This window comes from Pararge aegeria, chromosome 14 (genome assembly GCF_905163445.1).
Source record: "Pararge aegeria chromosome 14, ilParAegt1.1, whole genome shotgun sequence".
In the NCBI taxonomy this organism is placed as follows: Eukaryota; Metazoa; Arthropoda; class Insecta; order Lepidoptera; family Nymphalidae; genus Pararge; species Pararge aegeria.
The window spans coordinates 6,914,480-6,932,802 of NC_053193.1; the positions used below are offsets into that span (position 1 = coordinate 6,914,480).

General features: G+C 34.2%; 2 protein-coding genes across 6 annotated transcripts; both read left to right on the forward strand.

Moving 5' to 3' along the window:
* Positions 1-95: 95 nt before the first annotated feature.
* Positions 96-7,493, forward strand: LOC120629573 (probable isoaspartyl peptidase/L-asparaginase GA20639). 4 transcript variants are annotated; one of them, XM_039898538.1, is made up of 8 exons: positions 136-217; positions 4,616-4,722; positions 5,422-5,621; positions 6,002-6,198; positions 6,277-6,390; positions 6,807-6,975; positions 7,052-7,153; positions 7,280-7,493. In XM_039898538.1, exons 2-8 carry the CDS (start codon positions 4,679-4,681, stop codon positions 7,450-7,452), a joined length of 999 nt encoding a protein of 332 aa, XP_039754472.1. In that variant the 5' UTR covers positions 136-217; positions 4,616-4,678; the 3' UTR covers positions 7,453-7,493. The 4 variants fall into 4 exon arrangements, with proteins under 4 accessions (XP_039754474.1, XP_039754472.1, XP_039754473.1 ...); XM_039898539.1 differs by having other exon boundaries at positions 145-217; positions 4,404-4,722; XM_039898540.1 differs by lacking the exon at positions 4,616-4,722 and having other exon boundaries at positions 96-217.
* A 2,114-nt stretch (positions 7,494-9,607) lies between these two features.
* LOC120629210 (CDP-diacylglycerol--glycerol-3-phosphate 3-phosphatidyltransferase, mitochondrial) lies at positions 9,608-16,737 on the forward strand. Of its 2 annotated transcripts, none has more exons than XM_039898069.1 (7): positions 9,608-10,328; positions 10,789-10,944; positions 11,576-11,793; positions 12,132-12,202; positions 12,487-12,582; positions 14,001-14,127; positions 15,659-16,737. In XM_039898069.1, the coding sequence occupies exons 1-7, from the start codon at positions 9,752-9,754 to the stop codon at positions 15,782-15,784; spliced, it is 1,371 nt and encodes a 456-aa protein (XP_039754003.1). In that variant the 5' UTR covers positions 9,608-9,751; the 3' UTR covers positions 15,785-16,737. The 2 variants fall into 2 exon arrangements, with proteins under 2 accessions (XP_039754003.1, XP_039754004.1); XM_039898070.1 differs by having other exon boundaries at positions 11,579-11,793.
* The last annotated feature ends 1,586 nt before the right edge of the window (positions 16,738-18,323 follow it).

Here is an 18,323-nt window from a genome sequence, read left to right on the forward strand (position 1 = left end):
TTTTTCTTATACCGGTTATTTGGTTTTTGCAGTTGTACTTTATCTTTGGATTGAGATTTATAAAAAAAAAAAGCTAATAGTCAAAATATATTAATCTATTTTCTGTCTTCACTTCATTACTTTATATCTCAAATATAATAATATTATGGTGATAGTAGTCTGTGATAGTAGCTGTACTAGCTGGTAGTAGTATCCTCATCATATTAATCTGTGGGTGGTAAGCTGAATTCAAGAATTAAGTTCACTTTTTTTTATCAAAAACTTATTGACCTTTAACAGTAGACAAAACTTCAAAAGGATTGGTAATTAGTATTTAGTAGATTCATCACCAACTGATAGACTTATGGCGCTTGTAAAAGTTTTTGGGGATTTTCGTTTTGTTTAGGGTTCCGTAAGAAAGTGATAAAAATTGATCATGCAGGATTATTGCAGGAGCGTCTTTGTCCATACGCGTCCGTCCGCTATTGACATACAGTTTGGGAACTTACCTAAGGCAGTTAAGGCCCAACATAATAAAATTTGGATAAAGAAACCAAAATAATTTACATTTAAAGGGGAAACATTTTAATTTTAAAATGAGATAACTAGTCCAAATCGGGTATTATATTATGAAAGCTAAACTTGTACCTATATTCTTAAAGAGATTTTTGTTTATTGGTAAAAATAACTTCGAAAAAATAACTATAATCATTATCTTCAAAGTTGACGAACATAAAATCTAAAATAAATAGGTAATAAATAATACCCAATGGTATTACAAGTTTGTCAACTAGACTGAAAAATAAAAATAATGTCACGTCCACACGCTCGACGAGTGAAGCGAGCATAAAGAGTGGCAGCACGTCTCGCATCGTGCTCACTCGCTTCGCCTCGTCGTCGACGGTCGTCCAAGAGGGCCGTTTTTTGGAAAATATCAACAAAGTGGCGGGTGACGAGCGCGAGCGGTCCGTCCACACGCTTCTGTCATATTATTATGTTTGTGTCCAAATGTATGTAAATTATTTATTAATTTCTGCATATGAATATGTACTATTATTTATTTTTTATTAATAATAGTTAAAAAGAACAACATACTTAAAATTTTCGTAATAGGGAACTTTGTCATTTATTTTTACCTAGAAAATTTTACTGAATCGTGTAAAACAGTCAATCAAAAAATATTTTGTTTTATATAATATATATACCATGTATTGTCCGAGCGTAAAGTACGTGTATTAGGTCTTAGCAATAAACCTTTACAAACAGAGCTAGTTTTTTAGTTTATTATCAAAAAGGTATTTGTTAATTACGTTAAGTTTAAGTTCTGTGTAATCTATGCTAACTTTTTTTCTAAAGTCATAGAATATAAGTTTGTAAGGGACCAATTTATCCGCGTTGCATCGCTCATCTCACAGAATTGAGAACATACAGAATCCTCATTCAGCCATTATTGTATACAGTGCAGTGCAGTGCAGTGTTTTCAAAAAACAGTGACAACGCCCCGCGCACGTCTTACTTTTACCAGCGGAATGTTGCTAGCTCACAAACTTTCTCAATTTCTCATTTTATGGTAAATGTGTAGAACATTTTCAAACCCGACTACTCGACCCGACCGGTAGTCCCAAAAAACTGTCAACACCTATATACCCTATAGGTATATTAATATACCTTGCCCTTGGATGGTATTAGAATTTACTAAAAGTGTCAATCACGAAATTCTTTATATTGAACTAGCCGTTTCCAGCCCGCTTCGCTGGGCGAATTGAAAAAGGAAATAAATTACATTTTATGTTTCATTTTTATTTATTTTTTTCATATTTTTATTATTCTCCTTTTTTTTATTTTTGTATGAACATAAATAGGCCCCGCGGATAGAACTGTAAGCATCGATATTGTTTAGACTTACTCAAATTCCAAATTCCATCGATTTAGCCTGTATCTTTCATCCAGGTGATTTTTCTCACTAATATTCATTGTAACTTTCAATGTGCAATCATTATAACATTTCCGTGCCTTTCTTCCAAAAATTAATAATAATTGACATGAAGAAAAAAATTTGAAATGAGCATTGAAAGTTTAAGTTAAAGTCATTGCAAGTCTCATATGTGAAGTTGAAATCTGTCTAGGTTCAAGTGCGACGAATTTTCTGTTAACTAAAATTTTCTCCGTGACATCAATTTTTTATAGAAAATTAATTGTGCATGTTTTCTATGAATTCTATTGGAATAAGTAACTAAATTTCTTTTCCACATCTCATGTGCTTGGAAAATGCATTCATTTTAATCTGTTACATTTCCGCGATCCCGCAATAAAAGAATTCGTCGGTTATGTAGTCTGCAAAAGTAAAATGAATGTAAAATTCTTAGTCCGTTGATTGGATAGCTACATGTAAAGTTAAGTTTTTGAAACCTCTCAATGACTTTTTCTCCGCTGCCAAAAAGACGATTGTTGTAAGGAAATACACGAATATCCCTACATACACGAAGATCCCCACCAAATTTGGAGTCTGTAGAAGTTACAGGTTAGAAAAAAAATTTTAGATTTTAACACCCACCCCCGCAATTCCTGTCGGAAGTAGACTTTATTGAAATCCATTTTGAGATGTTCTTTATGTGAATAATAAAAGATTCCTACCATATTTAGAATTTTTAGAAGCTATATTTCGAAATTGAAATTTTTTATTGTTAACACCCACGCCCGCGAACCTTATTGGAGGTGATTCATTGTAAAATCCGCTCGAAGATCATTTTTATATTACATATAGAACACTCTCACTAAATTTGGAGTCTATAGGAGCTATCGCTTGGAAATTGAAAATTTTCATTGTTAACGCCCCCGCAATCTTTTTTGGGGTGGGATATCGTAAAATTTGTTCATAAATCATTTTTACATCACTTATAGAAAATTCCTACAAAATTTGGAGCTTGTAGGAGCTTTAGCTGGAGAATTAAAAATATTAATTGTTAATACCCACCTCCGCAACCCCCTGTGGGGTGAGCTATCGTAAAATTCGTTCATAGCCTATTTCTACACCTCTTACAGAAGATTCCTACCAAATTTGAAGTCTATAGGAGCTATAGTTTAAAAACGGGAATTGTTCATTGTTAACGCTCCCGCAATCCCCTTTGGGGAATGAATTTCTTAAAATCTATTCATAGCTGACCTCTACATAGCAAAAGTAATATTCCTACCAAGTTTCACGTTTCTAAGTCTTATGGTTCCCGAGATTTCGTGGTGAGTGACTATATAGATGGGAATTAACTAAATTTTAACTTTTTATCGGGCTTTTTTAAAATTTTCTTACATACAAAACTTTCTCCTGACAATTCTGAAGATAAAAAAAAAGCCCAATTGGTCCAGCCGTTCTCCACTACCGTGAGTAGATTCTTAGCTGAATGTAAAAAACCATAATCCGTTTAATACACTCTGTTGAAATCCATGAAAACAAAAGAATCAAGAGAAAATGCTTATCTTTTGTTTTTATTAGCGGGATAAATGTTCATAAAAGTAAAACAGCAATAAAAAAATGAAGGAATGTTGGAATTCAAAAAATAGATAGCCATAAACCATCTAGGAAAAATTTCGCATCGAATGGTGGTAGTTTCATGTCGATACGATCAGTGGTTTAGGCGTGATTGAGCCTCAAACGAAGACCATTTTCATTATATATATATAGATTAAAAGCACATTATCAAGTTCCATAGATTTTACTTAAAAATGGACGAGGAAACCTGGATATAACTTAAAAATGATGGACTCTGTTCCTAATGAAGTTTACGACAAATAATAAATCTACTGTCATAATTTTGAGTTCTTAGTCCAGTGCTTTAGGCTTAAGTTGAAAGATCAGTCAGGACAAGTAATCCCTACTAATATTATAAATGTGAATGTAAGTTTCTTTGTTACGCTTTCACGTAAAAACTACTGAACCGATTATCATGAAACTTTGGAAACATATTCTTCGAGGTAATAGAAGTAATATAGGATACTTTTTATCCCGACATTAAGCGGTTCCTTTGGGAGAGGGGATGAGAGTTTGACGATTTTACACCATGACTCCGACAAATTATTACCGATTTAAATAATTATTTTTGTACTATAGAGGTTATAAAATGTGTTTAATTTTGTCCAAACTTTGTGTAGATCTGAATGTAGTTGGAGATAGAGGACAGAACTACTCAGCGGACAGCAGCAAACCCCTCATTTAAGGCCTAGCGATACTGAATACTTTAATTTTTTTTTGATCTGCAAACAAATTTAATACCACATCAAAAAACAAAGTCAAACGCAGACGAAGTCGCGGGCAACAGCTAGTTCTTCATGTTTCCTAGATGATGACAAGAAAACGAACCTTCAAACTTACTGTTTGCATATTATTTAAAGCTATTTACTTCAAGAATATTTTGTTTGCCTATCTCTTTTAGATTACATCACAAGTAATAAAATAGGAAATCGTTAGTACCTACTTTACTTTATCTAGATCAAAGGGAATATTTTCCTCACATCACAAGCGTATGAAGAGGATGAGATACGATAAGATAACCGTACACACCTAAATATCGACCTCTTGATCAGATCGCAACAAAGTCTTTAATAATTATTACAATACACTTGTGTAAGATCATTTTTTTATTAGTATAGCCAAGAGAAGACCTCAGGCAAAATTATTTTGCTTAGTTAGAAGCAAAATAAGCGAGAAATGCATTCGATTACATTATGGACTTCACTGTTGTTTCTGATTAAGTAAGTGATCTATCTGTCTGAATTAAGGTGTTTTTTTATAAGCATTTCATAATATTAGAAACGATTATATACAAGTGTTTATTGATGTTGATTCTTTTTTAATTGATGAATCTTTTTTTATCATTTAGAGATGGTTTAAGCTAATAGGCATTTGATATACCTATCACCAAACCGAATCTGCTCATCTGCTTAATTTAATATAATCATTTCATTACTTTATAAGGTGAAGATAATTAAAAAATAAATATATATATATATATATATATATATATACTAGTGCACTCAATCAATAAAAGTGTATCAAATAATAAGTAGAAATTAAATGAGAATAGAGTTTTTAAATTTAGTTGTCATAGGTATTTATAATTAATACGATTAAATCAAGAAAATATGTTGAAAAATAATAAAAACGAATAGGTAGAGTTTATTTAGCGCATGTTGGCATACAAAAATGTCATGCCTTGTTCGGTCCCATCGGACAGTGAGAGTGAGGAAATAGAGAGTGCACCTGCGTTTGCGCACACATTTGTACACAATAATATCTAACGCGTAGTTGGAAAATCTCTCTGGAATCTATCTTCTCCGTGGCAAAATCAGTCAGGGTAACTGTGTTTTCGAATGGCGGTGCTAATTCGACTTTACATAAATCTCGTAACTAAATGAACAGATTTAAACATTCATTTGTATTTTAAATTATAGCGGGTACTTTGCAATGGAGCCAATAATATTAATCCATGGTGGCGCTGGAGATATTCCTCAAAACCGTGTAAAAGGTAAACTAGATGGAGTTAAAGTTGCAGTGATTGCCGGTCATAAAATATTAGCACAAGGTGGAAGTGCGTTGGATGCAGTTGAAGCAGCCGTTTTATCTATGGAAGATGATGAAAACTTCAACGCTGGTATGTACAAGGAATATAGTATATATCATTAGTAAAAGCAAGCAAGCAATTTTATTTATTATAGACATACGAGATGCATCACAATATTTCAAACCAGTTGAATGAATCGTGCTTACGACGGGACTCGGTTATAACCACGATCCATGCAACTGGGTCGAAATATCGACAAATCCCATAATATTATCGTGGTTTATTACCCTTTGTGTAAGGTTTTTAATATATGCCTTTATTTATTATAGGGCAGTAGGGTGTTGGCTAATGAACCGAATCATCGCAGAAATGTTGATTAACCACGAAAATCTTACTTTAAAATCTTTATTTTATAACCTTACACAAAACATAATCGCCCTACTGATTACATAAATACTTATTTATTGTAGGTTATGGATCGGTTTTAAATTTACGTGGTGAAGTGGCCATGGAAGCAAGCATAATGCGCGGAGAAGATCTCAACGCGGGGGCAGTAACGCTGGTTAAAGACTTTCCTCATCCTATAAGCATCGCATATAAGGTTCTTACTGACTCTCCACATTCATTTATAGGCGGAGAAGGTGCAAAATTATTCGCATTAGACAAGGTACCTAATGTAAAAAGGTCTACTGTATTCAATTTAGTATTTTTGTTATTACTATGTATAATAATATTTCCTATACAGGGTTTCACAACTGTTCCTCCGGAGAGCTTAATTTCTGAGAATGCAAAAAATGCTCTTGAAGAATTTTTACAACATGGCGAATTAGGCAGAACTGAGATTGGTATGAAGAATGAGGTACTTACAGTTACAGGCTATTATTTGTTACGTATTGTATATGGTGCTAGCGCGCATGGCTATGATCATAGAATTTCTGTTTTCCCGTTTAAGAATACTAATAGCAAATGCCAAATGTTCAAGGATTCCGGATTAAATGCCTTTTGAAAATTATTTAATACTAGTGGATTTTCCAAAAAAAAATTAATGTATTTTTTTATCAACCGTGTCTCTACAAACACATAGGATGCAACTTTCATACTTTTACAACCCAATTTTACTCCCTCAGAAGTTTTTTTTTAAACCTATTGTTAGCTGACATCTCCTACATATAAAATAACTTATTGCCTGATTTCGTGTTAAATTAGTCAATGACTTTTCTTTTCGTATATTAAATAGTGCTGGAGTTACATAAAATTATTCGTTTAAAACAACAGGGTGGTGTAGGAACTGTGGGTGCTGTGGCGATAGATAAATATGGGCACATTGCTGTTGCCACAAGCACAGGAGGTATGAGTGGCAAAGCTGTGGGGCGTATTGGCGATACGCCATTAATTGGTAGTGGAACTTATGCAGATGATAACATAGGTGGAGTTTCTACTACAGGTTTGTTCTATAGTCAATCACCTTGCTTGTAGATCATAATTGGATAAAATAATAATATATTTGGAATTTTATACAGGACATGGCGAGTCTATTCTCAAATATTGCTTGGCTCATAGCATTATTAAACTAATGGAAAATGGTACGGATGCCAACACTGCAACTAAAGAAGCAGTTACTGGTAATTTTTTTTTTATTGCACTGTTCGATTGAAATTTGAAATAAAAGGGTAGTTTGTTAACTTTATCATAATAAATTTAGCTTTGTTTACTTTAAACTGATAATGAAACGTGAACTGTTTTTGCAGGAATGACCAATCGCCTGAAAAACACCGCAGGCGCCATTACATTATCCAAAAATGGTGACGTTGGCATTTATTTCAGCTCAAAGAGAATGTCCTGGGCTTATATTAAATCAAACAAAATATTCTATGGAATAGAACATAACCAAATTCTGGAAGATGAATATCGTCCATCATAAGATATAAAAGCATAATATTATTATATATACCTAGGTATCATAATAAAATCATTATAATATGGTTTTAAATAATAAAAAAAAAAATCATCGTCTAATTTTGAAATAAAATAATAAATATTCTAAAACATAATTTAATTTTAGTTTTTCTAAATATATAATAGGTTTTCCCCGCGATCCTTTGAATTATCAATCCCTTTTTTTAGTGCGATAAAAATATTGATTTTTATTTAAAACAAATCCTATCAGCCGTTTATGCGTGGTTGTTCAAGCAACAAACATGTATTGTACATTAAGGTCATAAAGTTACAGATTTTATATTACTATTCGGTTTATTCGAATTCGGCCGATTATAAAAATAAACTGTTTCAAAATGTATTATTGATACTACACACAATACTCTCTCAATATCTACTTAGCAAAAATAATAACTATATTACTATAACAACTATACAACTATATTACCTATTACCTATAGGCTAGGTTGAAATGGGACTAGAACTTTTATACTTGTTTTATGTATGTCTAGCAGTAGAGGCTCTATGGTTGAGGTGATGATGCTGATTTGAGTATGAAATGAGTAAAATTTTTCAGTTTCATCGATATGTAATAGTCAGATTAACACTAGTGTGTGCTTGTGCGCGCATATGAACGTGCGCCTTTTGGAACATAGACAAATCAGTCTTATGCGGGTATAGTCAGGGACCGTATTATGTATTTAACAAATGAAGGATGGAAGGTAGTACAAAGAAAGGTACCAAAATCGTATCGGGAAACGTAACAGATTCGAAGGAAAATTTAGGGCGGCGCGCGGCGAATAGAAAAATATCACTCATTTGTTCATAACGAATGTTCACAGAAATACGACAAAGTTGCATATAGTTAACTCTGTTAAGAGAAAAACATACGAAAACTTCTGTTTACGTAAAATCTTTATTAAAAGAAACATGACGCATATAAGTTTTTTGTATCACAAATCAAGCTATCGTTATACTTTGATGGAAACCTATGGGATGGCACAAGGGACTATTTTCCGACGGTTGGTGCACTTTAAAACTAAATATATCTCTAACGAAATATCTGTTAAAGAGGTGGTGTCGGCCAGGCCGTAGAAGAATATTCATAGTCTTACCAATAATACGAGAAAGAGACTACACATTCTGTATAGTGCAATTATTCTAATGCACTGGAATATGTTCTTTAATGTTAGAATGTCCCTATCCCGATGGACTCTGCGAAATTGATTTTATCCTTACCACTTCACTAATTTATATGGAATTCGACAGATATAATTATAAATATAAAAATATCGGCGTTGTGCTGTCAAAACCTGAATCGCAATTTTTTTTGTAAACAAGACAATAAAAAAATCAGAGAAAAATGGCGGGGATTTGAATAACCTACTTTTTTGTACGGCGTTGGGCGTTCAGCTGTGCACGCGCGTGAATGACAATTTTCTTTTTTTAAATCAAGCTGTAAGAAATTGGCTGACTCGCGAAAGCCTTTGCGCAGAAAAAAATAAAGAAGTAAACAAAGGCGTGTTATGTAGGATAATGAACTTCAGTGCAACATATCATCCGTTTGAATGATATAATGGTAAGGTTAGGTTAGATATTTCTTGTCGCGGATGTGTGCAAAAACTTTCCCGTTGCCCAGCCACCAGGCGACTCTTTGGACCACTGTGGGGTTTTAGTCTGTTCGAGTCCGACATATTTACCGTGCCTTCCCGTGCCGCGGTGGTATCCATGAGGATTTCCCCACGAGAAAAACAAAGGTTAGGTATTTCAGGTTCACATTCGTAGTTTAGTCAAAAAAGTTGTTAAATAATCTACTCATCATACAAAATAAAAACCAGTACGCAGAAGATACAAACATCGACGTTATGAACGCAGAGTCGTTAGGACAGCTAAGACTGTTCCAGTAGTATAGTAAATTAAATCAAGAAGTATTCCACGTTTAAGAATAAGCAGTTGTCTTGGCTACATTGGTCTGTGTTCTTTAGTTTCAATAATGTCAACCATAAGATAAGGGCTCAGGGCTAGATCCCAGAGCCAGCTATAAGAGGGTTGAATATTTTTTTTTATATTTTATAAAAAATACTGTCAACCCTGTTATTGCTTGACAGTTGACGTTTATTTAAGTGGTTGACGTTTCTATTTCACATTTCATAGGGAATTGATTGGGGCTAGGCAATTACAAAAGTATGTAATAAGAAAGAAATTATCAAATGAATATGTTTAAATGATGAATACTTTGTACTAAGTTGAAAAGTTCACGCATTTATTTGCTCTTTATCTTCAAAATGTCTTACCGATTTAAACCATCGGAACTACAGCATTTCAACTGGATGTTTAACTTAGCACCTTGTTTTCCTGTTAATGCCTCTAAAATAAATATTATAACTGAGCCTAGTAAGTTTTACGATGTGCTTTGCGAGAGATTCCATAATGCAAAGCGTAGGATATCCATGGCTAGTTTATACATCGGTATTGGGGATTTAGAGAAGAAGTTATTAGAGGTTACTATGGACAATGTTAAGGTTGCAAAAGATTTGAACTTCAAAGTCTTACTAGACAATCAACGAGGTACTCGAGGTGAAGTTAACTCGCAAACTTTATTTCGGCAATTCACAAACGGTTTTTCCGACAGATGCCATTTATCACTGTACCAAACTCCAAGACTTCAGGGTGTTTGGTCTAAAGTCCTTCCCTCTCGATATAATGAGATTGTAGGGCTTCAACATATGAAGTTATATATCACTGATGATTCGGTTATATTGAGTGGAGCAAACTGCTCCGATGACTATTTTAATCAACGGCAAGACAGATACATAGAGATTGTGGATGATGATTTATCAAATTTTTACTGTGAAATAATAGGTATGAAGCCAGTAAGTTATTTTTACAATGTCATTTGATATAAATACTCAGCTTATTCACACTTGTATTATAATGTAAGCAAACCTTCAGTGCTCTTTAGTGTATAGAATATATTCTTAAATAAAAAAACCAAGTGTTTGAAATAAAACATAGCAAAAATAAGTTTTTATAAGTTTTTGTTTTTGTGCTTAGGTATGTTATAAAAACAAAAAAATTGTATACATAACAAGGAAATGTAAAATAGGGTAGAACCATATGTAGTATTTCTGTTATTAAAAACCCTCCTATCAGGTAAAACTAATCCTGTAGAGATGTTCCAGTAAGCTAAAGCATAAGTTGGTTTTGCCTTTTGAAGCTTGTTCTATGAACCATGCTTGCCATAGATGTATTATAGCTTATTGTAGTATGTATTATATCATTTGTCACATTTAAAATAATAATTAAAACTTTTCTCTTCTAGATGAGGTTGTTAAATATAGCAAGCAAGATGGTAAAGTAAGTAATGTTATATCTCAAGACAAAAATGTAATTGTGAAGGAGCTTAGTCAAAGTATTTCCAGTATAATCAAAAGATGGAAAGACAGCCAAACAGCTAAATTACAATCTTTGGACAAATGTAAGTAAAAACATTTCGTTTTAATTTAATTGTGCTCTACATTTATTTTATTTTATTTTTTATTTATAGACTTTGTAAACCACAAATAGAAAAAAAAACAATGGACACCACAAAAAAATAATAAACTAATACATGCTAAAATATGAGTAAGAGTTAAACACTGTCTTTATTGCTCAAGATAATGAGCTTTAACAGCATGTTTGAACATGTCTAGTGACCTTGACTGTTGTATGGGTACCACTTAGGGTGTAGTGTACCACGCTGGCTATGTGCTGGTAGATATCACATGGCTTTGAGAACATTAAGGAGAACTCTCAGGCATGTCGGTTTCCTCACATTGTTTAAAAAAATGCACATTAAACTCTATAAAGTAAGAGGTGTATTCACTAGGCTCTACCACTTTACCTCTATAGCATAGTAAGAAACAACATTAGAAGTCATACATGTTTATGGCTTTGGTTAGGCTTAGCTAATCAATAAAAACAAATTGATCCAATAGGTTGGTTGAGGTCATTCCATCCATAGCCACATTACACATACCCTGGTAAATCTTTTTTAGTGCAAAGGTAGCCTGTGTTCAGTATGCTTTTCATTTTATAGGAAATACATGCAGATGCTTTCTATTTTTCAGCAGCATTAGAATATGATACTTGGGTGTTTCCCTTATTGCAAATGGGAGAATTCAATATAACACAAGATGAGCAGGCAACATGCAGAATTTTATCATCAGTACCAAGAGGCTCTTACTTTCGACTCGCAACTGGTTATTTCAATTTAACTGAGAATTATGCAAATATTCTACTTAAAGATTGCAAAGCTAGTATTAGCCTTCTTATGGCACATCCGAATGTAAGTATGAATTTATGTTTGAGTAGACAATATTAAATTATAAAACAGTCTTGTATGTAGTCCATTTTTTCAATTTCCGTGAATTAGGAAATTATCACTGTCCACCCATGGGCATCAGAATGCATGTTCCGTCAGTCAGCCGACGTCAGCCGTCAGTTCTTGTTATTATCACAAATGTGTGAGCAGGCCAAGAATCATTATCACTGATAATAATTGTTGGCCTGCCAACCACCATGGTATGATTATAGAAACTTTTCACTAGCGAGCTATGCTATTTTTGGCGCATGCTACGTTTAGGTTTGAAATGTTAACTAAAAGATTATTGCTCCTATTTTAAGGCTAATGGCTTCATGGGTGCTGCAGGGCCAGCTGGCGGTATTCCACATGCATACTCTTTAATAGCAAGACAGTAAGTTTAATTTTAATTGTATTATTTGCAAATGCGCTCTTGTCTGACAACATGTTGACTAATGTATGTCAATGATAAGATGTGGTTCTATATTTTTTTTTTACTTATACTATATATTACTTACAAATACATTGTAATAAACCGATATCCTTCTTTCCTGTAAGTTGATAAAAATTTGATCATTTTCTGTTTTATTTTGAAATTTATTATATTATTAGTTTATTATGGCACCAAAATACTTACGGTTTAGTAACATAATTTGATGTTGGTCTCTTGATTTGTAGGTTTTGGCAAAAAGTGATAAATTATAATCAGCCAAGCAGAGTACAGATGTTGGAATATGAACGGAGAGGCTGGACATTTCATGCTAAGGGTCTTTGGTAAGTTGGTACTGAAAAGGTTTCTCTTAGGCTAGTATGTTATAACCACAATCATGTAATTTTAGCTAGAGCGTGAGACAGTGGCCAGATTTGACGACGTTTGGTTTAAAAGGTACTTACTAGCTGCTTTCTCGTCCTCGTTTATTATGGGTTTTTACAAATTGCGTGGGAAACGTTTGTTTTTCTGGGATAAAAAATGGCCTTTATTACTCTTCTTTTCACTAACTCAAACGCCAATAATCAATTTCATTGGTTCCTTAGTTAGGGCGACAAGTGGGGACAAACAAACTGAGTTTCACATTTACAATAGTAGTAACGATTATAAAAGATGATTGTGATTTTACTGACAGGTGGTATTATAATATATGGTCTCTCTATTTAGTCGGTCCCTCATGACTGAGGATCGTTATCACTGCTATGGCGAGTAATCTTGTCATATATGATCTCTCTCCATCGGGTCCTGTCTTTGGCCATTTGTATTGCCTTATAGAAGGTACAGGCACCAGTGTCTCTTAGTTGATCTGACCACCGGATTGGAGATCTGCCGTGGGGGTCATAATATATGGTACCTAAGCGAAAATAAATTTTGGGTAGAGTGGTTCAGTTGAGATGGATGTGAGGGTTTTGGGAGTTCAGTTCAGTTGTAAAAAAGCAGCTTTTTTATAGTAATAATTGACGTACCAGGCAGATGGCCCACCTGATAATATAAACAGAGCAACACTTCACATACGAGTAGCATGCAAGGAGCATGTACTGCATCATGCCACCCTGTGTCCATCAATTTGAGGCGTGTTAAGCTTCATGTGCCTACAATAACACCGGGCCGGAACACAGCGTTGAAACAATGCTGCTTAGCGGCAGAAATGAGCATCGCGATAGTACTTCCCCGGACGAGCTCTACCACAAACAGCTCTACTACTACTAAAAAACAGCTTCTGACCGCCTCAAATGGAGACATTTGCTAACCAAGCCAAGTCCAGTTCATGTAATATTTTTTGAAAGGTGTGTAGCAATTTTTAAATTAACAACACTTACTTGATTGCTTCTTCTGGGTTCATCGTAATCGTCAAGCTAATTTTTGTCCCAGAGTTGGGCACTGTCCTCCACTCTTTTTATTATTATTTTATTCCACTACAAGTTAGCCTCTTCTGCAATCTAAACTGTTAGGTAGGTCGGTTTCAATCACTCTCAAGCAACCAAGCGTTTATTTGCTCAACAATTCACTTAAAATTATTCATTGCAAAGTCAACATCTCCTGAGGATGCTCCTGTTTCGGAGCGAAACGTGCGTAAAGGGTACACTGCCGAAGATCTGTTTGGTGTATTTGTATACAGATTCTCCTGCTTTTCGCGGACTATAGCAAATTAAGCTTAATTTTCATAACAAAGCGTTTATTTTGAAAATTTCCTTATTTACAGGTATTATCCGCCCGGCAGCAGTGTCCCATGGGCGACTGTGGTTGGTTCTGCTAATTTAGGAGAGCGATCAGTTCGCAGAGACCTAGAGGCGCAGGCAGCTATACTTACATCCTCACTTGATTTACAGGTATGCTTCTAAAAATTAAGTATTTTTTTTCCTCTACAGGGTAGCCCTTGACTCCTATCTCACCTGCACGGCTAGCATGGGCAGGAGACAACTATCTCCCCGGGAAAAGGATAAAAACTAATCTTCTCCCAAAGCTCCGACTTGTGCGCCATCGCTCTGAGAGTTGATAAACATCTCAGAGCGATGGTGCACAAGTCGGAATAATATCCAAAGAAAATATGTTTGACAATAAACGGGGGTAAACTTCTCCTATTACTTGTTCCCGTTCTTTAGCAGATGGACAAATTAATTATATACCTTGTCAAGGGATATAATTTTTGTCTCCTGCCTGTGTTAACCCTGCTGGTTGTAAGTTATTACGCAGTTTAAGATCGGGCTCGGTTATATATAACCCGTACCCATAATCGGTTTCTACGCGGCATAGTACCAAAATGCTAAATCGCTTGGCGGTATGTCTTTGCCAGTGGGATGGGAGATTGCCACGATCCAAACGACAACAAGTACAGACCACAGAAAATTTAGAAAATAAAACTTCCCAAGATTCTACTGCCGGGAAATCAAAATCGAAATTCCTACCGTACTTACTGCGCCAGGATTTTTATATACCGCATTGTTAAACAGTAAATATTTCAATGATTGCTGTATTTTGACGGCTGACTGCCGCAGTTGGCAGCGACCCTGCTCTCTGAGTCCAAGGTGGGTTCGATTACCACAACAAGAAAATGTTTCTGTGATGAACATGAATGTTTTTCAATGTGGGTGTTTATCTGTATTTTTTAAGTATTTATATATATTATTTTGGGGCTAGATGGAAATTTCTATTTATTTTTTTGCTCCTTTGCCTTGCTATGGTATTGATTGCACCCGGCGGGTCCAGGGACTATAGTCGACTCTGCACAATTTCACATGAGTCTGAAAATTATTGTCTATGGAAATTAAAGAGATTCTATTTTCAAACATACTGCACTTTAGTTTCAGAAATAATTTTAATAATTAACAAGGAAATTAAGGTACCAGACCTAGATGTCAGTTAAATTATATTGGCACTTAACGAAAATATTGAGTTTTGTCAGGAATTTGTCACCATCATACTAGAGTACTTCTAGGTTAGAGCCTGAACAACTAGGGTTACTAAGAAATGTTTTGGGGTTCCCCGTAATTGTCCTGCTACGTATCTCAACATCAAGTGATAAAGAATATATCTTTACTTTCTTCTCAGTCGATGTTGTGACTTGTGATACCTAGGTCATAGGGGAATTCTATAATTATTATAGTTACGATGATACAATGTAAATTGATTAGATATAAGTGAGGCTTGTTCGAGGTATATATCTATTTTTGCGATACTATATACTATCGAGCATATAAATATTCTACAAATCCTATAAAATTTACCACAAAATCCAACGTCAGTTACTCACGTTCTAACTCATTTCTATGGCTCTCCAAGCATAGTTTTCTCCATCTCCATGTTGATCGATTGACTCGTGCATAACCGTGCTGAATTTGTGCAAATTTATTTATCTTACAGAAAAGACTGCACGATGAATGTTCAAGGCTTCACGATCACGCGTCCGAATGCAGTAGTGAGTTACTACAACGAAAAACGCCGATTTGGGTGCGGGCTACCGTAGGACTGTTCAGAACTTACTTCTAGGATAGTTGAAGAATTGTTACTGAAAAACGCTTAAAAGTCTATTGAAACTTACAGGGTCAGGGCCGATAGCACGATAGAAAACATACTATTCTTGAGGGATATGCTATCAGCTATTTGTGTAAATTTCAGTTAATCGGGGTCAGATTAATTATAAGTTTTGGTTCTAGGATGTACACAAGCCATAAGTTGTTAGAACTAGGGGCTAGGGCTCTTATGGTTTGTCGACCTAATAATTATAATCGTAACCACAATTTCTGACGTAAACAGTTACAGGCCAATAAGTATCAAAGTTTACGTCACAAATTTTTTGATTTGATTTCAAAACCATATAAAAAAGGTCGCCTGTATGCGGAATTTACCCAAATGTAAGCGAGTTATGAAAGAAGTCGATTGAGGAAAATACTGTAAAAATTTGGATGCATTCTTCTGGATGCAAAATTTCGGAATTCCAACCCTTCGGACCAAAAAGAATCCTTGTTGCGCTATACAAATAAGTGTGCACGAGGTCATAAAAATGGTCCCCAAGTTATTTTGACATATCCTGATTAAACACTGAAAGAGCCCTGATCCTGGTGTCTAGACTCCTAGAACCTCTATAACGACAGTATTAAGGCATTAAAGTTACCATATTATGTAATCACTTAACAAGACTATTCGAAAAGGGGTTCTATAGAATAATTATTAAATTTCATGATTATAGTAAATATTCATATATAAACAACTATCAACCCTATATTAATTACTCTATACAACGTGTAAATGAAAACCGAAATAATACTTCACAGGGCTCAGAGGTACATTATGTAGTCTCTGAGAATTATTTGTGAAACCGAAAACCTTATAGTTTTTGAGTTAACAACGGTCTTAGTTTTTACTTTAAGAAATCAGACACAGACCTAACATCACATGCATAATTGAAATCATGTGACTCAATTTATTAGGTACGCGTTCCGTACTATGTGCGTGTCGGTCTTTTATCTTCAATAGCGTTGTTCTAAGTAAACACTTAGAATGTTTGAATTCTTTTGTATGGAAAAATAGATATGCTTCTTTTGATCTAATATTATTACATGGTGATTCCTTATGAAATATAACTTATGCATCTTTCAATATTATTTCGTAATTCTGTTACACGTTCTATAAAATTTGTCGACCCTAGTCGTAATAAATTGAATATTATCTATCACCAATCACCTGCCTGTAACAGTTTGGTAGACTTAAGGTCTCTCCCAAGAACAGGAGGGTTTGCTCATAATCACCCGCTGGGCAACCGGGTTTGTGATCGCAGTGGAGGCGAGTAAACTTATGAATATTATCTAAATTCCCCATTCGACCTCTTCGATCTTAAATGTAAACGTAGGTGATTTTATGGTTGTCACTGCGTACTATTTCTATGACAACTTCGTATTTCCGTTATTTCTCTTAAAGATTTATAAATTTTTAATTGTTATCAATACTGTCATATCCCATTTGCTTATTTTAGAATATTCTTATATTAACTTCGACAATTTTTGTTATGCAATAATACTGGAACAGGTTAACAAGGTTGTTTAACGAAATACGCTTTTTAATATTACATGAAATGTACTGTACTAATAACAGATGCTTTTATGGGTCCACTAGTGATATTTTGTTATTTATTTTTAAGTTCAAATACCTTATATGAAGTATGTGTGTACTTATATGTTATTAAATTAATGAAGGTAGCACATCATAGGCTTTTGTGTAAATTCATATTCCTAACTACGTAGTTTCACAATGTATGCGATCTCGTAATTTTGGTTCCACTATTAGTAGTTATTATAATATTGCTATTGCCAAATTGTCACTTTTGTTTCTTGTTGTTAATCCTGAGGTTTTATCATAGAAGGATAACGATATCAAAACCTTCCAGTAGTCTGATTGGTGGAAGTGTGGAACTCACTGCGTGCCTAGTGCGAGTTTTTCTACCTGCATATACTTTTTCGATCGCGTGAAAGTTAGCAACGATTTATATGGAAACACAAGATCGCCATCTAGTGACAATACTAGTCCCCCGTATGTTAGGTAGAAAATCTAACTCTAGACACTACACTATTGCAGTCTTATGTCCCATAGTAATAATTAATGAAGTTAGTAGGTATATCCTTACCAAATGGGAAGGTTAAGTAAGACTTACTTAACCTTCCCACTTAGTGATACCACTAATGAATTTAATCTTCGATCTGAAGATTTCGGATCAGGTTGATTATTAATCTTGACCGTATGATGGCTGTACCGGAGTAAGTCACGACTGTTGGCGTTTAATTTTTATTGTTACAAAATAAATAATATCCATAGCCTTAATAAAGTAGTTTTCTTGTTTAACCTAAGGTATCAAAAATAACTAAACGAAAAGTCATTAATAGTTTTCAATCACTTTTAATAGTTTATCAATCACTTTTAATCATATTCAATCTTATTTTTTCATATAATCACATAATTATAATTATTTACGATTCACGCTTAAAATAAATTTTAAAATAAATTAAATGAAAACACTCTGCAATAATTTATACAC